General features: G+C 39.6%; 1 protein-coding gene across 1 annotated transcript in view; it reads right to left on the reverse strand.

The window, feature by feature from the left end:
• Window positions 1-3,142: 3,142 nt before the first annotated feature.
• Window positions 3,143-23,982, reverse strand: part of LOC137049075 (zinc finger protein 721-like) — a 66,785-nt gene continuing 45,945 nt past the window's right edge. Inside the window, exons 8-9 of the mRNA XM_067427463.1 lie at window positions 10,026-10,160; window positions 3,143-4,413 (exon numbers count right to left, since the gene is read on the reverse strand). Of these exons, the coding sequence (XP_067283564.1) occupies window positions 3,584-4,413; window positions 10,026-10,160 (965 nt within the window). The 3' untranslated portion in view covers window positions 3,143-3,583. The remainder of the gene's footprint in view (window positions 4,414-10,025; window positions 10,161-23,982) is intronic.

The raw sequence follows: 23,982 nt of genomic DNA on the forward strand, positions 1-23,982 counted from the left end.
CTACGTTTGAAGTTAACGAAAATGAACAATAGACAGCTGTTTCTAGTGATGTTTAAATATTATAATGTTATTTTTAAATTTCATCTAGGCTATATTGATTATGAAACGTGCACAGATGTGCAATATATGTCAAAGACATTGGGTCAGTCAGAAATTATTTTGACCACTTCATTAAGTTTTGTTTTGTAGAAAACTTTGTATAAATTCTTAATTTTAATAAATGTTTCATAATTTGCCTGAATTTAATAAATAAGCTTAAATAAATAATATAGCAGACAAACTGTGACGGAGCGATCATTTGAGTTGCAGATGAACTGGAGCGGTCTAATAAATAAACCGAAACTCAGCATAGGCTACTTCTCACAGACATTATATATATATATATATATATATCCCCGCTCGCGTGAACAGCGTGCTTTGCTTGACTATTTATTTTTGAGTTTATACATATGCTGCGGCTCCATCACTGCATGTGCTGTGAGTTTAATCTGTTTTTTCACTAATCCTACCACCGAACTTCCTGTAAATGGTCTGAAAGTCCGAACTATACAGAAAATGCTTTCACACAGTCTTCTCCACTAGATGTCACCCATTTGCCTTGGGTGATCTTACAAAGGAGCAAGAGGCGCACATAATTTATCCATTCGGTGTTTAAATGGCAGCTTCCTGTGCATTGTCGCCTTTTATAATGCTGAGGTGAAATGCTGTAGTGATACTAAAAATCTGCGGAACCATTTGATGTCACAACACACACACAGCCGAACATACAACCGCTAAAAATATATCACATACAAGCGAATGCTTGCCTTGCAGTAGGATCAAACTTGAACAGTCACTTAAGCACCTTTATGTAATGGGTCCTGCACACTGTGCGATTTTTCAAAATCCTTTGCGAATGTCCCTTGTCAGACTGTACGAACATGATCCCCGATGTAAGCCATGTCACACTGTAATGCCTGGTTCAGACTACAAGATATTTTTGTCTGTTACAATAGTTACTGTGTCAGATTACGCGATTTTTACTCTGAAAATCTTGTCGTGTCCTGGACTAGAAACATGTCAGACTACATGTTGCTACTCGACCAATCATCGCTTGTTGTCATGACGTGTGTGAAGTCATTGACTTTAAGAAACAAGAGCGTAAACAAATGATGTCTGAAGCAGCGTGTTTCGGCTGTTTTATGTTTAGAAAAGCGCAAAAATAGAAAGAAAACCGAACAAAAAACATGTTCCTGGCTTGCTGGAAGAGGACATTATGGGCTGTCAATCCTCCAAAGAGAACTTGAGGTAAAATATTGTTCTTTTTATATTAAATATTTAGTTATTAGCCAGAAGTAAACGCTTGCCACCACAACGTATTTGTAAAACATCTTTTAAGCTTACATTCCAGTAACGTTACTCACCGGGTTCCTGAAGGGCTTCCGCTATCGTTCGCCAGCATTTTTCTTATTTGGTTGTGGTAGTCCGTCGATGACACCGTACAGGCAGGAATACTGTTGCCACAACTCCACGAACCTTTCCTCCATTTTATAATTCCACCTAAAGTTAGCCGCTCCGTCATCTCTCATGCGTTTCGCCGTGTTTGAAAGCTGTGTATGAAAACTGTCTGTGCTCCAGTTGGTCAGCATCACACTGACGTGACAGAACCCTTCGTGAAGGACCGCAAATTTTTTTTAACATGCTAGTCTTTCTTTCATGACGTCGTGAACTATCGCAGACGCGGATTCGGTTGTCGTATACTATGACACACTATACGAGATGAAACGATCGATTCTTGCGTCCCGACGTCCATTATCGTTTACGAATCCCTACGACACCTTACGGGCTAAAAAAAATTCGGGCTAATATCGTGTAGTCTGAACCAGGCATAAGACCTCAGTTGCCATTAATGTCAGACTGCAGGATAGTGAAGGCGCGCTAAAAACGGACGTGCGCAAGAAAACTTGTCCAGAGTTTTATATCATCAATGAATGACGCATTCGGTAACAGTGAGCTGCATTACACGCAGGACTGAAATGCTGGCTATAAAGAAATCTCTAGCTCTCGTTTTGGTCATAGTTTGTCTTGAAAAACTGAGATATTTGACTGTCGTCATAGGAGAAGTCACACTGCAGGATTGTGTGCCAAATCTTCTGACACTGCCAGAATTTTGTCTGAGGTAAAATTTGATTGCAGCGCTCCTTAATCGGCTGCAGGTGAACATGTCAAACTAACGACCAAAGACGTCAGATTTTAGCCTAGGATCAGAGGAATCTTTTAGGATTTGCTAAATTTGTCTCAGACGGCCAAATCGTGACCAAAATCGCACAGTGTGCACCCGGCTTTAGCCATTATAGACATATTTAAATTATAGTCCATATACAGCGCAGGATCAATAATTCAAACCCTAATAGCTTATATTATAAATAGATTTCTTCAAATAATAGTTTGTCCGTAGACTGTAAAAAATAATGAAAGTCATCCAATATCCTTTTTATGTTTTAGAATAAATATATCAAAACATCCATAAAAATTTTTTTTAGAATAAAGTTGCATCAAAATTGTATTTAACAATTGTATGGATTTGAAATATAGAGATGTGTTCTGTTTTAATGTATACAGTTTAATGTAATGTATATTAGAGTTTAATATACAGGTTTGTGGCTCTTCATTTCTTTTTATTTACCCGCTTATGTTCACTGTTCTTTTTCATAAATACCTATAGTATTTTTATTAAATCTATATTCATTTGAGTTGAATCGAGAATCCAAAATCGAATCGAAATCCAAAATTGAAATCAAGAATCAAAATCGAATGGAATTGGAACATCTGAATCGATACCTTGCCATAGTGTGCTCACAAACTTGTAAAATAGTTTGTAACTCAATATCACCATGCATGTATATTGCCTAATTCTTTTCCAGAGTAAGTGGTGACCAGGGAGTTGAAAATGTGGATATTGCACATTGCATGTTTTCAGTACAAGGAACAGGCTGAGGCAGCTAAATTTCTCTAAAAAGTGTACACACCATTAACAGTTGCATCTTACGGTCTTAATTTCTGGTAGGCCCATCACCCTAATGCTTGCAAAAAAAATTTACCTAGTCATGGGTCGACATTTCATTCAATTGCATTAGGCAGTTTTGATTTATATGCTGTTTAATGTTGATAATTGTGTTACTTTACATATGCATATAATACATACGATATTGCTTGTTTCCGCATCTTCGCATTGATCAGGAGATTCAGTACTCTTTTAGAAGATGTGTTGTAGCACCCCAAACCATAACAGTGAAAACACAGAAAGCTGGAAATTTTCATCAATGGCCGGGAAAGAATTACATTTTTTTAACCGTTATCTGGAACGAATGCAAGTGATCATGTCGTCGCCTTCACTTGACCCAAGTTTAATCGGTTAACGGGTTTAACCTAAGGGTTAAAACACTTTCCACACAAAGAACAAACATAGGGTTTCATACCTGCTTGACTTTTCAGGTGTGTCTGTAAGTGTGGTCTAAATATTTGTTATAACCGATCAAAATTAAATGATCTCCCTCTAGAGTGCATGTACAATTTGAAACTGCTCTATTTTGTAACCCTCTTTCTACACTGAGGAACACTGCAATTTCTTTCCAGAATGAGTTTGCAAATGTCGTTTTAGGTCTCTTTGATGTGTGAAAAACTTCTCACACTGAAGACATGTGAAAGGCTTCCCCCCAATGTGAGTTTTCATGTGAACATTAAGGGTTGGTCTGTGTGTAAAACTCTTTCCACACTTTGGGCAGGTGTAAGGCTTCTCTCCAGTGTGAATTCTCATGTGGCTTTTAAGGCTTCCTTTTCGATAGAAACTTTTTCCACACTGTTGGCACGTGTAGAGGCTTTCTCCAGTGTGAATTCTCATGTGGACTGTAAGATTTCCTTTTCGGCTGAAGTGTATTCCACACAGTTTGCAGGTATAAGGCTTCTCTCCAGTGTGAGTTCTCATGTGTGCATTAAGGGTTGGCTTGTGTGAAAAACTCTTTCCACATTGATGGCAGCTGTAAGGTTTTTCTCCTGTGTGAATTCTCATGTGGCTCTTAAGGCTTCCTTTTCGAATGAAACTGTTTCCACACTGTTGGCAGGCAAAAGGCTTCTCTCCAGTGTGAATTCTCATGTGGACTTTAAGGCTTCCTTTTTCGGTGAAACTCATTCCACACTGTTGGCAAGTGTTAGGCTTCTCTCCAGTGTGAGTTCTTCTCATGTGAACTTCAAGATTTCCTTGTTGATCAAAACTCTTCCCGCACTGAAAGCAGGTGAAATTACTTCTAGTGTGTGCTTCTATCTGTGAGCAATTAATAGTTTTTTCTTCAGTTTTAAAATCCTGATGCTTATCATAATGATCTTTCACTTCTATCTTATTCAGTTCTTGGCTCTCCTCTTTCAGCACCATCAGGTCTAAGGTGAACAGAGATAAATACAAGTTAACCTCAGTTTAATATCAGAAGGCAACGGACATTAACACATTTAGACATTTAAAGCATCAAAACCAACAACATGTAGGCCTATGCTAGATCCTACACTTACTACACGGCTAAAAGAGATGTTTCCTGTAATCCCAGAATCTCTAAGCATTGTTAACTTTTCGCTTTCTTTAGGACACATCCCACAAATGTTTAGGCTTGTAGATGTTAAACTCCTTTTTTAGTTGTTAAAAAATATATTAATAAATCCTTTACCCAAAAGAAATAGTCAGATATAGACTAATATCAATTCAGCCATTTATGTCTAAAATATTAGACAAATAGTATCCCTCTCAACTATGTTGTTTGCAAAGTAACTATTAGAACTATTAGTAGCTATTAGATCTTGCCAACCTAGACAACAAAATTCTATTGGACAACTTGAAATTTCTGTTTGCATTTGTGGAAAAGCACTATAATCACTGGTTTCTGGTAACGGCTGTACTTGAGTCAGGTGGAAGAGTGACCCGATGCATAGAATGTAGGAGTAGATGCCTCCTGCCTTGTTGTTCAAATAGGGCTGGGCAACAAACTCAAGATCCTCTGACATTTTAAAAATGTGTTGTGTTTTGCTCTATCCTCTGCTCTTCAGTTTTCATCAATACATCATGCATCAGGAGTTTATGCTTCGGACGGAACTAAACTCATGTATGGCTATTACCTGATTCTAGTTTAGGAAGTTATACATATGGATATTTTTTCTTACAAAAATGCCTTACTTCACTTTAGAAGGCCCCTATGGATTACTTTTATGAAAGATGGAAGCACTTTTTTTCAGTAGCCCATTTTTGACACCAGTGTGTTGCTCAAAGCCTGTTTCAAAGCTTAACTTTCAATGAAGATTCAAGATGGACTTTTATGTAAAAACCACATCATAAGAAACATTTTAACTGGATCAATAACCCTCCACATGGACACTGGAGCTTCGACCCCAATGATTACTGCTTATGGCTATATTAGTTATTCAACATTTCTATTTTAAAAGGGGCCATGAAAAGAGAAATCTAATCTTTTGACATATAAGAGGTCATCATACTACAACAACTTTAAAATCATCTACTCTGAACAAAACTATAAACGCAACACTTTTGCTTTTGCCCCCATTTTTCATTAGCTGAACTCAAAGATCTAAGACTTTTTCTATGTACACAAAAGGCCAATTTCTCAAATATTCTTCACAAATCTGTCTAAAGCCCTATTCGGGCGGTAATTGTTTCTCATGTGGACATCTATAAAAACAAATTAGCATGCCACCTCAGTGATAAAACTTGTGCATTCGGATGACGTTATATTCACGTGGTGGAGGAGCAAGTTTTGTGATCCTGCGCACCAGGGAACACTGTTCCAAGTTTTTAGTTGAATGATTGTCTGCTGTAAAAATGTCATGCTTGTAATAATAAGAATAAAGTTATATTAAATTTAATAATAGTAAATTATTAATTATTTAAATTTCCCATTTAAAAATAGGAAGATGTAGTTTAAAAAATGTGGAAATGAGCGGAAGTTTATATAATGCTGCAAATTACCACAATGGATCAAAGCCATGCCTTTCAACTTCCAGTTGTCCGCTTTAATTAATCATTAGCTAATGATTTATAAAGGTATCATTATGTTATGACTTTACTTGTTGGGGCACATGACTTAACTAATTCAAAATTAATTCAAAACCTATAACCACAATTACATATTACTTAATCAATTAGTTAATAGTCATGTAACAAGTAAAGCCATAACATAATGACACCTTTATAAATCAATAGCTAATTATTAAATAAAGCAGACAACTGGAAGTTGAATTGCATGGCTTTGACCTGTTGTGGTAATTAACACGTTAAAGGGTTAGTTCACCCAAAAATGAAATTTCTTTCATTAATGACTCACCCCAATGTCGTTCCACACCCTTAAGACCTCTGTTCATCCTCTGAACACAGTTTAAGATATTTTAGATTTAGTCTGAGGGCTTTCTGTCCTTTGAATGTAAGTGTATGCACACTTGCGGCCCATGTCCAGAAGGTAATGAAAACATCATCAAAGTTGTCCATATGTGACATCAGTTGGTTAGTTAGACTCTTTTGAAGCGTCGACAATACGTTTTGGTCCAAAAATAACAAAAACTACAACTTTATTTAGCATTGTCTTATCTTCCATGTTCCTCAAATTAAGATTTAAACGGTCATGAATCATGATTCGGATCGTGTGACACTGGCAAACTTCTGAAATCACATGACATTGGCAATACGAATCACGAATCAATCTGCTGATTCACAACCGTTTGAATCTTTATTTGAGGAACATGGAAGAGAAGACAATGCTAAATAAAGTCGTAGTTTTTCTTTTGTTTGGACCAAAATGTAGTGTCGACGCTTCAAAAGAGTCTAACTAAGCAACTGATGTCCTATATGGACAATTTTTATGATGTTTTCATTACCTTCTCATTGGAGCTGCCACGCCCCTCTTCCCTTACCAAAGATTCCCGTCAAATTTGCTTCAGGAACCTGAAAAAGATTAACCAAGACTCTTTAACTACAGACCTTCAGCAATTCTCCTCTGTTGATCTCTCCTCAGTCTCTGAGTCGGTTGACTTCTACAACAAGTCTCTGAGCAGCCTTCTAGATCTTCACGCACCTGTCATAACTAGAATGGTCACCTTCTCGCGCTCAGCACCCTGGTACACCAGCGAACTGCGGAAGATGAAGACGGTTGGGCGCGTACTTGAGAGGCGTCTCAAGCTCTCAGGACTCACTGTTCATAGGCAAGCCTATAGAGTTCATCAGAAGGCCTACGCAAGGTCTTTAAGAGATGCTCAGTCACAGTTCTACTCTAGCATCATCAACAATAACCCTGGAAACTCCAAGAAGCTTTTCTCCACTATAAATCACATCCTCAAACCGCAAACTCACTCTTTTTCAGAAGCCACAGAAGAGAGGTGCAATAAGTTCATGACCTTTTTTAGGAACAAAGTAGACAACATCCACTTGCTCCTATCTAGCACCTCCGCTCTGCCTGTCCCGTCTGTTGATCCACAGCCAGGGACCTTCCAACATCTCTGCTGCTTCTCCATCATCACACAGCTCGAGGTTGAGGACATCATCAGAAAAATGAAACCATCCACCTGTGCACTGGATCCTTTTCCTACAGCCTTGGTAAAATCTAACCTCAGTGTCTTAAGTCCATTCATTACCAAGATTATTAATAATTCCCTCCAGGCTGGCCATGTTCCTTCATCTCTTAAAACTGCTATCATCAGACCACTTCTGAAAAAACCTACTTTAGACCCAGATGTTAATGACAACTACAGGCCCATCTCCAACCTCCCATACCTCTCTAAAGGTGCTGGAAAAAGTTGTTGCTGCACAGCTTCAGGTCCATTTGGAGCATAACCATCTTTATGAGAAATTTCAGTCTGGTTTCCGCTCAGGACACAGCACAGAAACAGCTTTGGTCAGGGTCACAAACAATCTTTTGATGGCGGCAGATGCTGGTTCCCCATCCCTTCTCATCCTCCTGGACTTAACTGCAGCTTTCGATACAGTTGACCATAACATCCTCCTTCACCGTTTACATTCCACCATTGGTCTCTCTGACTCGGTCCACAACTGGTTTTCTTCTTATCTCACTGGGAGAACTGAATATGTTGCGTTAGGAGAAGCTACATCCCTGTCACACAATGTCACCTGCTGTGTCCCTCAAGGCTCTGTGCTCGGACCCACCCTGTTCATACTCTACATGCTCCCCCTTGGCCGTCTCATCAACCGGCATGGGATTTCTTTTCATTGCTATGCTGATGACACTCAACTTTACTTTAGGACAAGTTCATCTCCCTCTGCTGACCTCACACCATCCACTTTGATCACTTGCCTGGATGAGATAAAGGTGTGGATGAAGCAAAACTTTCTGCAGCTAAACAGCTCCAAAACTGAAGCTATCCTAGTCGGCACTCCACTTCAGGTCCAGAAGTCCGTTATCACCAGCATTGCTTTCTCTGATCAGGTCATTCCTCTTTCCACTTCAGTCACGAATCTGGGGGTCAGAATGGAATCACAGCTTACTTTTGAAGCGCACATCAAACACCTGTGTAAGACCTCCTTCTTCCACCTCAGAAACATTGCCAAACTTCGTCCCATTCTATCACTGGCTGATGCGGAGAAGCTTGTCCATGCCTTTATCTCCTCCAGGCTGGACTACTGCAATGCGCTCCTTATTGGCATCCCTAGCAAAAATCTCCAGAGGCTGCAGTGTATTCAGAACAGCGCTGCTAGGATCCTCATGAGGGTGCGCAAATACGACCATATCACCCCCATTCTAAAATCACTCCACTGGCTTCCTGTGTCGTTCAGGATCGAGTACAAGATCTCTCTCCTTACCCACCAGTGCATCCATGGTGATGCTCCCTCCTATCTCAAGGAACTCCTCACCACACAAACAGCCACTCGTAACCTCCGCTCTGTTTCGCTGTATCGCCTCAAAACTCCCACAGCCAATCTCCGTACTATGGGGGATCGGACATTCTGCTCTGCAGCCCCCAGTCTGTGGAATGCTCTCCCTGACCACCTGCGGACTCCACAGACTATAGATACTTTTAAGCGTGGTCTTAAAACCCACCTTTTTAGCAGAGCTTTTAATTGACTTTTAATTGACTTGCTACTTGTTTAATTTATTTTATTTTATTTTTCGGTTTTATTTATTTATTGTTGTTGATTGTTTTGTTTTTGTTTTTGTTTTTTTAAATTCTGTAGCACTTTGAGATTTTGTTTAATATAAAGTGCATTATAAATAAAATTTATTATTATTATTATTATTATTACCTTCTGGAAGTGGGCCGCAAGTGTGCATACACTTACATTCAAAGGACAGAAAGCCCTCAGACTAAATCTAAAATACCTTTAACTGTGTTTCGAGGATGAACAGAGGTCTTACGGGTGTGGAACAACATTAGAGTGAGTCATTAATGAAATAAATTTCATTTTTGGGTGAACTAACCCTTCAATTTAAATTATTAGTTAATATAATATGTTATTAAGGAATTAATACATTATGACATATTTAACTAATAACAATGTAATGATTACTTAATCTATTAATCATGTAGAATCTTCATTAGTTGCTGATGCAGTAATCATTAATAAATGGGTTAGTTCACCATTAGTAATACATTAACTCATGATTATCTGTGCATTAGTTAAGCATGAATTAATACATATTAGTGCACCCGTATTGTAAAGTGTTACCGGAAGAAAATCCAGTATAAAGGAGAAAACATAATGGCCGTTCAGGATTTTGTCCTTACTTCTAATTAATACTACAATATTACTCTAAATTTAAGTGGTCAATTTTGATTTCATGGCGACTTAAAACATCTGAGTACTCGATATGGTCAAGCAGACAGGCATACATGGCATGTGTGCTCTGAACATGTCTGTCTGCATGAGGGACCCACTCCATGTCAAATAACACCACTTATATTCTTCAAAAAATATATTTCATTTCTGTAGAGCTGGACATTAATAATAAGGATCAAATGAGTTCATCTTTGAGAATGAAACCCACCTGTTTGTGTCTCAGTATCTTCTTGTTTCACACTGAATGTTTCTTCAATCCTCATGTCTTCACTCTCCTCTTTAATAAACGCCATCTTTATAATAGTGACACGTGGATCTCTGTGAGATTGGACAATTTTCCATGATTAAGAAGAAAATAATTAACAGAATAAAATAGAAATCCAAACAAAATATATGGGTGCATCTTAAGCTCTAGCTCAGTAACAGCGCACTGGTAAAGGGAGTCAGTCAGCTCAAAAGCAAATTAATAAGAAAATATGCAAATTAGATACATTTATATTTAAGGTTTTATTCTTTACACTTAGTATCAATCACTTGTATATTTTGTTACACGTTATGGTTTGTTTACTTGCTTCTTTGCACTGTCTTGACCAGCACGTGACCTCACCTTGTGGTGATTCGAGCGCTTCGAATCAGTGAATCATTTGGATCAATTGACTCGGAGTCTCATACATGATTTTCTCAATCATTACTTGTCGTTGTCAATGACGATTTCGTTTTTACGATACACGGCTTCAAGATACAAGGAGCTAAATGAGACGCACCTTTTCTGTTACTCATATATAAATGCACTTTATTATCAAAATAGCGTTTTTCAAATGTTAGATAAATCATTATATCTTGTTAGATAAACCATTATATCTTGTATATCATATATAAAATAGACAGAACATTTGCATGCCCTAAATGCTTAAAAAACAAACCTTTTCCAACTGAATCACAACCATCACAACAGAGGCAGGAGCGCAGGGCATCTTTATGACGTCACACCGCCACACCAAAATAAAAGTTCTGTTCACAAGTTGCTGTCTAAAATCATTTAAGTGCAACGAAATTTACAAAAACATACAGATAACAGAAAATATTTAAGAGGCATTCGTGTTTGAGTTTCCTTGTGAAATAAATATTAAAAACATGTTAAATTGTACTGAAGATAAAGTGTGCAAGTAAGTTAGATCTAATATGTGAGATTCTAAAAAGAAGCAATCGTTTTTACCAGTTGTCCGGAACCTTTTTTTTCTCCTCCTTCGTTTTAGTTTGATGCATTTTTTCCCAAAGAACCATATAAAAAAATGTATTTAACTAGTATACAAAAAACACGGTTTGTTAATAAAATCTTCATTAGAATCACAGGATAAATATACAAAACAAACAAATATTAAACTATCAACAGGAAAAGTTGCATTGTGTTATTATTAATTGAGTAGTTAATTATAATTGTTGACTCTCAGTTTGAGTTTCTACCTGCATCAACCTTTCCAGGCTGCGTTCCACTCCACTTTAAGACATGCACTTGCAAACTTCCCTAAGCACTTCCCCTTGGGGGAATCCCCGCCGCCATTTTGAAGTGCGTTCCACTTCGTGAAGTGGACATGGGAAGTTTATATGGACAGACCCTTGCTCCCTCGATTTTGACCGAGTGAGCGAGTCTACTTCATATGTACACTTCAGGCAGCTTCATATACCACAATGCAACGCGATTGTGACGTCACCACGTATCGTGTTTAATTTACCCCACCACAAACAACTCTATGATATTTTTAAAAACATTTAAAACAACCCAAACACATCCATATACATATAGAATGCTGCATTAAATAATTCCGTAAAGGAATAAAAAAAAAAAAAAATCAACTCCAAAGTGGATTCCAAGTGATCAAGGGCTTAGGGCGTTCCAGTTCAGTCCATTGCAAAGTTTCCACCAGTAGTGGACACTCATGCAACGTAAGTAATGACGCACATCCGAGTGAACGAGACGGAGGGAAGTTTGCGAGTGAAGGGCATGATAAAAAATGAACTGGAACGCAGCACAGTTCAGTCATGCAGTGTGAACACCTCTGTCGTCAAACCATCATGCAGTGTGAACACAGCAGTGACTGAATGATACCCCAGATAGTCATGCAGTGTGAAAAGAGCAGTGACCCGACGAGTTTGAAAATCGTGCAGTCTGAACTAGGCTTTAGTCTCAGGTGCTCAAAAACACAATCATCTTCATTAAAACTAATGAGACTTAATGCTCTTACCAGTGCTTTGGTCCTCTTTCTCCTATTGCAGCCTTTGATCTTGAAATGAGCTGATGAATAAAATTCATCTTTTAATTTCAATGATGTGAACTACATTAAATTTGCCTGCATAACCTATAGCGCAGGAATTAAATATCGAATTTATATACATTTTGCGAAGAGGTGTAAGGTAAGACAACCTGCATGGTTTTTATTTTTATTTATTTTATTAGTAGATTGTATAGCACGTTTCATTTGCGAGCCGTTGCGTGCAGCAGCCTACCTAAGTTTGTCAATAATGCCTTTTTACTGTGGTGGTGATAGTAAACATATAAAGTAACATTGTGATATGTTTGAAGTGTTTTTTTCCTATGTATTTTATTATAGGTAATGCAAGACAAGTCAAGTTTTGATTTGAGAGGCTAAATTGATCAAACGTGTGGTTAACTCGCTTTTGGCCTCTGGCCACTTTGTTGTTTCTTTAAAAAACAAAAACTTTAATAAAATTTTAACAAACATTTAAAAAAAATAACTTAATAAAGAAACGACATTAAAAACAAAGCTGAACTATTTCTATGGCTGCATCAGTGTGTAATATGGAGGGAGGGAGAAAAAAACATACCAGGTTACTTATGTAACCTCGTTTCCCTGAGATAAGGGAAGAAGTACTGCATCTTAAAGCCCCGTTCACACTGCCAGCGATTTTGTCACCGCATGTCGCCAGCGCCAGAGATGTCGCTAGTGGGCGTTCCCACTACTGGTTGCATATAAACGTCATTAAATAGGACCGTTTTTATTACTAGTGTTTTGCAGAACAGAGCAAGTTATTAGAATATATACACACTGTACTGTAATAGGTAGACCATATTGCATGCAGTTTAGTCAAAACTTACTTTATATCCCCACAATCCCAGACACGTTTTTCCATGCATCATTTTTTTAAATGTGTCTCTGTATGTAGGCTACACAGAGACATATCGTAAAGAACAGGGGACTTGCTAAAAGCTAATATCAACAACTCCTCCGGACACCGCAGTAGCAGCAGTAAAGCAGACAGATCACTGCACTCCACTGACTTCACTCCTATTGGTTGTCGCTCGCGAAAATCGCTTCTCGTTTGCATAAAGTTGAAATTTCTGAATTTTGGTGCGTGTATCACGTCGCTTGACACACCCACATTCTGTCACCAACGGTCACTGTCGCTCGTGTCGCCGGAAGTTGCCAGCACTCCATTGAAATGAATGGGATCATGCCGCTTTGTCGCTGCGTGTTGCTTGCGGTGTGAACGGGGCTTAAGACGCAATATGGGAAATAATCTATTACTCGAATTTCTGAAGTATTTTTGTAAAATCACGCAGTGCTACTGCCCAGTCAAAACAGTGTAGAGACTCTCACATGCTATTGGCTGACCAGTGGGAACTGCATTAACTAATGGCAGAGCAGCGTAACTGAACGGACCAATGGGCACAAAACCAGCGAATCAGGGTTTTAAGCCTGCGAATGGGGCACAAATGCCCGCCAAAAGGGTGCCCTTAAATACGCTGTAATGCCCTTAAGCGTCAGGTTATATCGACTAAAGCGACGATCACCCGTTGTTTAATGGCATAGCACGGCCGTCTACGCAGTAGTCCTTCCCTTATCTCAGGGAACCGAGGTTACGTAACGCTCCCTTTCGAACGGTCAGTCGTACTGCGTTAAGACGCAATATGGGAACCTGTTCAATCCCGCCGTGCTATTATAGGCGTGAAGAGTAATTACAAGAAGAAAACCTTTGAAGTATATGAAGGCCCCAAATGTCATCTTATAATAAGACGGGCTTGCAGAGGCCATCTTAATATTTTCATACGACAAGGACTTGTGCCTGCAGTGCAGATGTCACTAATTGAAACTCCACTAGACCACGCCCAGGAAGAGGCCATGCCTCTGGTGGAGTGAGCTTTGACACCTATGGGGCATAAGCTAAAGCTATTGCGTCGACTAGCCCCCACCCCTCTCCCCAAAGTGGATACACCAGAAATATCAACCCTCTTGTGAAGAAAAAAATTCAAGAGTATGTGTCATTAGGAATTACTTCTGTGCCTTTCCTTAAAAAAGTGCTTTGCCAGTTTGTGAACACTGAACTCTCAGCTTTGGATTGTGTCCTCCCAAAGTCACATGATCAGTGCTACTTTCCATCTTGCCATACCATTCAAAACCATGTGCAGTTGTCTTTAGTAGCAGGAAGGTACTCTGGTCTTGATCAGCTTAATTTGGAAGAAAAGCTCAATAAATGGAAACATGATCACCCTACTGCAAATTTATATTTTAGAAAATGCTCAGAGACACAAATCATGGACAATGAAGTATTGCAAGATTTTGTGAAAAGTGGAGAAAAGGAGTCCACCATGCAGAACACATTTTTATTTGTACATCAGTCCCAAGAACAGCAGAGACTTCTTAAACTGTATGGAGACATGGTTCTCCTGGATGCCACATACTGAACAACAAAATATGCCTTGCCCCTTTTTTTTAGTTGTTCTCAGGACCAATGTTGGCTATAAACCTGTTGCAGAGTTCATCTATGAAAATGAATCCACCATGGTGATCTCTCAGGCCTTGACTATCCTCTTTAGTTGAAATGATCGTTACTGAATTCATCCTAGAGCAGCACCTCTCATATACTAAGCTTAATTATATATACAGCAGTCAACACCGAGTATACAGTGCTGAAGTTCCAGAGTTCCTCTGGGACCGTTCAAAATCCTTTGTGCAACATTGCCTGAGAAACCTAGAGGCAGCTTGGTATTGTTCTTCCCAACAGGTTCAAGAGCACAATAAGGGGCTTTATAAAGTCCAGAGTGATCATTCATGTAAATGGTACTTTGTGGATCTCGGGAAGAAGACCGTTTTCCATCCTGTGAATGCAGATCTTTTAATTCTACTTTTTTACCCTGCAAGTTTTTTTTGTTGCTGTTTTCAAACACACTGACAGCTCATGGTACTCATTGTTCCCAGATTATATCAACAGTCCTTATGCCACTCTTGACTCAGATGTTGTGTCAAGTCAGAGACTTGGAGGTGAAAGAAGTGGACACTACTGTCTGCATCGATAGCCTTGTGCACAAATGCACATCCTGCTGCCATAGAATGTTGTGACAATCAGTGCTTGAAGACAGACATGGAGGCAAATTAAGATTCCACTGCACAGTGTGTCCCTCGAGAGAAATGAACAATTCTCCAGGATCTATTTTACATTAGCATGGATCATGAGTTGTTATGTAAAGCAACTGCTGTCATTCATGAACTTGCAGGAAAAATGAAATGCTCTGTCCCAAAAGAAGACTAACTAGCACTTCTAAGTAACCAAACTGACATTAAGCTGAAAATGTGTGTACTTCCAAGACCGAAAAGAAAAAGAAAGGTGAAAGCCAAAAAAAGGAGAATTGAGAAAAGAAACAATGGTAAGGTGACTAAGGGAAGAATTGATCTCTGCATACATGTTAACAAATATCATTCAATGCAACTTTTTTATGTTGTAAGTGACAAGAGGGGACCAGTCTGATCCTTCGAAAGAGAACTTGCTAACAATAGATTTGCCAGGTGAGTACTTAGAATGTTAAAGTTATTCATTGATTATAATGCAACTACATTGATGAAAATAATTAGGGGTTCAAGCACGAAGTGCTTGAAAACCTATTGTATTTGTGCCGGTTTATTATTCTGCCGTAAAACGCGTCGTGCAGACCAAACCATAAGGGCTAGAGACTTGAAACTTGCCCAATAGGTAGTACAAAAATCGAGGAGAGGTTATCAAATTATGAGCCAGATTGGCCCATAGGTGGCGCTATAGCGATCAATTGCGCAAAACTGCTCATAACTCCTAGACCGTCGGCCGTAGCCTCAAGTGCCTTATATCGTTGGAATCCTTGGCTCGAGACGGACCAGACGCATGCCTCGGATTGGCTCGTGACCTGGGAAAATCTCCGGCTATTTTGGCTTTTTCCAAAAACCTACTTTTGCGAACTAGTCCCTGGTTTTTGGCCAAACCGGGACCAAACCAGTGCAGGCAGATTCTCTGGAGTCTGAATGTCAATAATCATTGAAAAAAAGTGGAAATTTGGGTTCAGGGTTCCTAAGGGCCGCCAAGTTTGAGGTGGGAGGAGCCCCTTTCGACTTAATTGGCTATAGCTCGTCAACGGAACGAGATATTTTCACCAGACTCAGCACAGCTATGTAAGAGCTCATTCTGTGGTCACCCGAAAAAGGACGTGGCAACTGGCCTCTTGGTGGCGCTTTAACTGTTAGAAAGGTCAACTACATTATCCTATGCAAAATGACATTTAAATTAAATGACTAAAAAATGTCTGTTCTGCGCAGAACTTCACCAAATTAGCTGAGCATGTGCGCCCTATTATTGTAAAGCAGCGTGCAAACTTTTATGGAGATCGGGCCGTCGGTAGAGGTATTACAGTTTAAAAGGGAAAAAATTTAAATAAAAAATAAAAATCATTTCCAAGATAAATGAGCTGAAAATGCAAAAATCTACCATGTTCCTCTCTGCCGGCCATGTCAGAACGCTTGATAAAGTTTTTGTAACCAGCAGCTCAAAAATCAGGCGCTGAGACCCTATAGTTTTTTTTTTTATAAGCCTTTTTAGGCCCTTTTACGCCTCTGTTATTAGGGGTTCAAGCACGAAGTGCTTGAAAACCTATTGTATTTGTGCCGGTTTATTATTCTGCCGTAAAACGCGTCGTGCAGACCAAACCATAAGGGCTAGAGACTTGAAACTTGCCCAATAGGTAGTACAAAAATCGAGGAGAGGTTATCAAATTATGAGCCAGATTGGCCCATAGGTGGCGCTATAGCGATCAATTGCGCAAAACTGCTCATAACTCCTAGACCGTCGGCCGTAGCCTCAAGTGCCTTATATCGTTGGAATCCTTGGCTCGAGACGGACCAGACGCATGCCTCGGATTGGCTCGTGACCTGGGAAAATCTCCGGCTATTTTGGCTTTTTCCAAAAACCTACTTTTGCGAACTAGTCCCTGGTTTTTGGCCAAACCGGGACCAAACCAGTGCAGGCAGATTCTCTGGAGTCTGAATGTCAATAATCATTGAAAAAAAGTGGAAATTTGGGTTCAGGGTTCCTAAGGGCCGCCAAGTTTGAGGTGGGAGGAGCCCCTTTCGACTTAATTGGCTATAGCTCGTCAACGGAACGAGATATTTTCACCAGACTCAGCACAGCTATGTAAGAGCTCATTCTGTGGTCACCCGAAAAAGGACGTGGCAACTGGCCTCTTGGTGGCGCTTTAACTGTTAGAAAGGTCAACTACATTATCCTATGCAAAATGACATTTAAATTAAATGACTAAAAAATGTCTGTTCTGCGCAGAACTTCACCAAATTAGCTGAGCATGTGCGCCCTATTATTGTAAAGCAGCGTGCAAACTTTTATGGAGATCGGGCTGTCGGTAGAGGTATTACAGTTTAAAAGGGAAAAAATTTAAATAAAAAATAAAAATCATTTCCAAGATAAATGAGCTGAAAATGCAAAAATCTACCATGTTCCTCTCTGCCGGCCATGTCAGAACGCTTGATAAAGTTTTTGTAACCAGCAGCTCAAAAATCAGGCGCTGAGACCCTATAGTTTTTTTTTTATAAGCCTTTTTAGGCCCTTTTACGCCTCTGTTATTAGGGGTTCAAGCACGAAGTGCTTGAAAACCTATTGTATTTGTGCCGGTTTATTATTCTGCCGTAAAACGCGTCGTGCAGACCAAACCATAAGGGCTAGAGACTTGAAACTTGCCCAATAGGTAGTACAAAAATCGAGGAGAGGTTATCAAATTATGAGCCAGATTGGCCCATAGGTGGCGCTATAGCGATCAATTGCGCAAAACTGCTCATAACTCCTAGACCGTCGGCCGTAGCCTCAAGTGCCTTATATCGTTGGAATCCTTGGCTCGAGACGGACCAGACGCATGCCTCGGATTGGCTCGCTCTTCAGGCGCCAATTTTGAGATATTTTGGTTTTTTTGAAAAACCTACTTTTGCAAACTGGTCCCTGGTTTTTTGACCTATCGGAACCAAACCAGTGCAGAAATATTCTCTGGAGTCAGATTATCAATAATCATTGAAAAAAAGTTGAAACTTTGATTCAATTTTGCTAAGGGGCGTCAAAATGGACGTTCAAGGCGGAGCCTATTTTATTAATAAGGCTATAACTCAAGAAAGAAATGAGATATCATCACCAAACTTGGTGCACTTATGTATGGGCTCAATCTTTGGTCACGATAAAAAAATCGCGATGATTGGGCTCTAGGTGGCGCTATAATGTTAAAAAAACATAAAAACGGCTATAACCACCTGACTGTTAGTCTGATTGACTTGAAAATTGGTATGCAGTATCTTGGTCCAAGGCCCCATGTATGTATATGAGGACATCAGCGTATCTCAATCAACAAGGCCGCCATCGGCCAATGAAGTTGATACCTATAAGACAAGGTTAACGGAGGCCAATCAGAACGAAACTTGATGGGCATGTTTGACTCATGGCCCTAGAGGTCTGTAAGAATTTTGAAATAAATCAACCACTAGTTGGCGCTAACGAGTTTTATGGCTCTGTAATCACGTGGTGTTTGACATATCCACACCATATGCATATCAATTGATAGATCTCCTCATGTTAAATAACTTTGCCTCTAGAGCCATTGCTGTCAATCAAATCGTTCATTAAATATTTGCAATTATGTCAAAAACCTACTTTTGCAAACTAGTCCCTGGTTTTTTACCCGATTGGAACCAAACCAGTCTAGGACAATTCTCTGGACTCTCTAGAGCAATCATCTTTGAAAAAAAAGTTGAACTTTTGCATTTGGATGGCCATAACAGGGACATTTAGAAAAGAGGTGTGGCAAAATACATTCAAAAGCCTATAAATACTAAGGAAAAACTCAAAACTTCACGACAATTGTTGGGTATATGTGGCATAACATGCTGAAGAAGCATGCAAAGTTTTATGGAGATCATACCATAGGTGGCGCTATACTGTCAAAAAGCTTTAAAACCATGCATTTCCTATGGTAAATTCCCTTTATTGGCTGTAAATGGCCTTTTCCATCTGTTATCATATAATGTTCAAATCATTTGTTAGATCTGCTCATTCTGACTCTCTAGATCAATTGAGAATGAGATGTCGTCACGACACAGTGCCCCGCCCATAGAGATCACGGAATCCTCCCCCTTCTGCCATTTTGGGAGGATAGTACTCGCCTTAGTGGATTCGGACAGAGACTGGAGAAGAGATATTCTGATGATTACTAAGTACATCATTTTCTAAACTCAATGTAACATGAAGTTTTAATCCACCCAAGCCGAGCTGAGAAAGCAGCTGCTGATAAACATACGCTATAATTCACCACAGGGTGTCAGTCATCGTCTAAACTCGTGACCGCGAAGCTGAAGTGTGTAACACCTGATGAATACGATCCTTTATTTATTTGTATTAAACATTTTGATCACTATTCTGTCATTTTCACTATCAGTCATTTTACTGTATGTAATTTACATGTTTATGCCCAAAACGCTTAATTAATATTCAAAGTAGGCCTATAGTTGACAAATTTTCCTCTAACGTTACATTAATTTAAGGCACGTACCGAGCATTTATTCTACTTAAGAAGGCTGGACTAAAAGCACCAGCACACACAAGCGATCCTTTTTATTAGTCAAATTCATTTAGAAATCAAAACTCAACAGGTATTAAATATGATCAGTACGAGAAAAACTCTTACTGAGAGGACGAGCACTGGACTGCTGCAGGATAGTGGGGAGATTTATTTATTTATTATTCAGAATGCACAGCAAATATATGTATAGAAACATTTCAGGAAGGTAGTAAAGCGTCAAACGTTAGGTCTCTGTTCCATTGTGCTGCAGGCAGCTCGTATGGGTCGACGTTTTTGATCTCAGCCAGCTTAAATACCTCTGCCTGGCGCTGGTAGTAAGTTTCTCCCTGTAAGAGGCCTCCATTTCTCCGTTTAAACGCGGTGATGATAATTCCTCAAGCCGTCTTTCCTGCTCCGATCTCTGTATCGCTCTTACAATGTTGCCCCTGGCAACCGATAGCGTAGGATCCCAAAATGGTGGACGGGCTCAGACACCGCCCAATTCGTCACGTGACAGCAAGCTACCATGACATATGTCCTCATTCTCAATAATTATCCAAAAAAATTACTTTTGCATTTGGATGGCTATAATAGGGTCATATCAAAATGTGACTTTGACCAAGTGTACCTAAACCTTTAACTCCTCAATAAATGTTTAGATCTTCTCAAAAATAGTTAAGTAAATGTGACATGTGACTCTAAACAAGCATTCAAACTTTTATGGAGATTGGTCTATAGGTGGCGCTATAACTATAAAAGCTTTGATGCGTTTGCTATGGTAAATTTCCTGTAATTGTTGTAAATGGTCTTTTGTATCTATTATCGTATAATGTTCAAATGATTTGTTAGATCTGCTCATTCTGACAGGTCAATAATGATCCAAAATGACTGGCATTTGCATTTGGATGGCTATAATTGGGTCATTTTAATATGTGGCCTTGACCAAGTGTCCCCAAAAGCCTTTAATAAATCCTCAATGAATGCTCAGATCTTCATTTCATCTCAGTTTTAATTAATTTAATGCTTAAAGGCCTTAAATACAAAAGACCGTAACTGTTTAAAGGCCTTAAATGCTTGAACCCCGCTAAATGCTGCTTGCAGCTTTAATTTTAGTTGTTATTGCAATAATATGGTATTATTTGACTGAGGCTGAGACACTTCTGGCAGAGCTGAAAGAGCATGGCATTGCTGAGGTAGACAGTGGGGTTAGATTGTCTGTCTGTGGACAGGTGTTAGAAAGCAGGGATTTTAAATCTCTGAAACATCCTCACTGGTTGAATGATAAGGTATAATTAGGTATTATGATAGGTTAAATCGAGAGGAGCCAGCTGAGGTGGCTCAGGTATCTATTTCGGATGCCTCCTGGACGCCTTCCCAGGGAGGTGTTCCGGGCACATCCCACCAGGAGGAGGCCCTGAGGAAGACCCAGGACATGTTGGAGGGATTATGTCTCCTGACTGCCCTGGGAACACCTCGGGTGGAGGAAGTGGCTAGGGAGAAGGAAGTCTGGGCGTCTCTGCTTAGACTGTTGCCCCTGCGACTCAGCTCCGGATAAGCGGAAGATGATGGATGGATGGATGGATGAATGGATGGATGGATGGATGGATGGATGGATGGATGGATAGGTTAAAAGATAAGAATAAGGTTGATTAAAATCTTCACAACTAAGTTTCTTAACTGTTTGCCACAGGTGATAAATGCATATTTGGAGACGTTGACTCTCGAAAACAACGCAGAAGCCAACACTGGATACCTCTGTTTCAGTATTTCTACGTACATGCCTCTGCTTTGGGAACATGACAGATTTGATTCCTGGATGTTTGAAAAGGTGTTTATGACTAGTTTAACTCCTAAAATATTTATATTTTACTGTTAAAGGGTGTTACGGCAAAACAATTGCTTACTGAATAAGAGACAAAGTCTTGGTCAATATGGTTAAACAAAAAGAATTTAATAAAGATTTCTTACAAGAAAGAGGGCACGGTTCATGCAACCACAAGGCCACACCAAGCGTACTCTAAAGACACAACAGAAGACACAATATTTTATACTGTTGGCAACAAGCACTCCCCCCTCAGTACATTTCCATAGAGGTGTTTGTTGAAGTTAGGGTGTCACGTAGCCCATATATCTGATCCTACACACCCCAAGGTATCTCTTCTCACAGGTCCAACGTATGTCACACACACCATGTATCTTACATAGTCAACGTTAGTTCAAGATATAATCCCCCTAAAGGAAGGAGTCTCCCTCCAACGTCAGCCCAGATGGTTCAAAACCTCTTGACCTCTACATGACTAGGCATGACTCTGCATGTCTCAGTATGGCCCTGCTAACTAGACATTAAATTTTACCACTACAAGGGATAATTCACTCAAATAAAAAGTCTTTACTTAACCTGAAAAAGTTTTCCCCGTTGTCTTGTCCGTTTCTCTATCTTTCTTTAAGTGAAGCATATCCCCTCCCCACATATGTTTCTCCTGTCAGAGGCTAACTAGGTTTGTCCGGTGAGAGGGTCTCATGTCCCTATTCTTTACATTGAAAAGGGATAGCAGGATCCGAAGGGTCTCCTGGTTGGTATAATGATTACCAGATGTGTTCTATATAATGCAAGTACCACCTGTAGCATGTCCCCATACCATGATATGTATATGTGATGTAATCTTTCTCTCATTGGTTGAATCCATAATACGCCTCTTCTCTTTTTCCTATATTGCATTATAACAATAAAACAAAGAATCGCCGACAACTCTCTCTCTCTCCGTTGCGCAAACTACGTTTCCCAAACACACGTGCGATGTGACAAGTAAACAACGCGAGATCACACGTGCGTCAGACCGGAGTTCTCGCGCGAGACTTGGAATTGTTATTAAAAATGATAAACTGCACAAAGTTTGCTTCAAATTGTATGTGCGCTGATTTGTGGAGAAAAATAAAAAAGATTATGGCGGAAGAAATTGTTAGAGAGACAGAGGGAGCCAGGATTGTGTTCTGCAAAGACAGTTTGTTTGGCCTTTGTTTCTGTTTGATAGAATTGTAAATATATCTATTAAAATACTGAAATTCTGCTCTATAACTCCTCCCTGAACCTCCTGCTGCCCTGTATCTCACTCTCTCATTGGCTGTCGGTGTAATTTTCAGTCAGAACGCTGTTCACACAGCCGGAGTTTCAATCGCCGACAGGTCCAGATATTTAGCATGCCAAATATCTCACCGGCGTCGGCGACTCGTCGGTGATTCTCTCTGATCGCGTCTTTGATTATTCACACTGCTTGATTGTCACTCGCGTGCACGAGCACCGATTTGCCTGTGATCTCGGGCATTTGTCGGCGATTTCACAAAACCTGTCGGCGACTCAAAATCGGGGCAAAAATCGGGCAGTGTGAACTAGGCTTAAGCTACACTTGCAGCCTTTTCTGGCCTGCTTCAGTGACAATTCTGTATGGAGAACAAGAATTCTGGCAACAAACTACTGTAGTGTCAAGGCTTCAAAGACTGCAAGGAAAACCCAAACATGGCAATTAAAGAGGGTCTTCTGAAATTAAAACACAAAGTAGATACACTGGCTGTGAGCTGAATGTGAAAGGTTTTTGTAGCTATGAATACTATTGTTTCAGCATTGAGATATCAGCTGAAGATTGTCAATGTGTCTCTTTGATGTTCATAAAGTTAGTGGGTCCGAGTTGTGGAACCCAACTAAGTTTGTTAGGAAGTGGGTGATGACAAGGAGGTCAGCAGACTATGCTGCCTATAGACAAAGCCAGCATAAACCAGAGGAGCCTGCTTTTACTCCTATTTGAAAGCTGATGAATGCATGAATTGTAGTATGTGAAGTAAATATGATGTATTTAAAGTGTAAACTGTTTTGTCTACACACAAGTGCCTCAAGTGTTGTTAGGGCTGTTAAATAATCTTCTACAAAAGGCAATTTAACCACTGGCTACAATGGTTCATAAGCTCCACCAAAACCACCAGCCATCTGAAGAAATAAAAAAAAACACCAGCTGTTGATTCAATGTTTTCTGAAGCAAAATGTTAGGTGTGCATGGGAAAAATACCAAATAAACTATAAGCCATCACTTCCGGCAAACTGTTATATGTGCGTTTGCTTCACATAACCATCAAAATGTTCATAACATGCATAATAATCTATAAACTATTGTTCCCTTTTGAGAGTGGTCACTTCGACATTGCATAGCCAGCTATTGTTATGGGAATTCCTCTCCTTCATAGAAAATCCTGAAACCTTACAGGATAATGCCAGTTAACTAACTGGCCAATTGTTGCGAATATGTAAATA

This window comes from Pseudorasbora parva, chromosome 20 (genome assembly GCF_024679245.1).
Source record: "Pseudorasbora parva isolate DD20220531a chromosome 20, ASM2467924v1, whole genome shotgun sequence".
Classification (NCBI taxonomy): domain Eukaryota; kingdom Metazoa; phylum Chordata; class Actinopteri; order Cypriniformes; family Gobionidae; genus Pseudorasbora; species Pseudorasbora parva.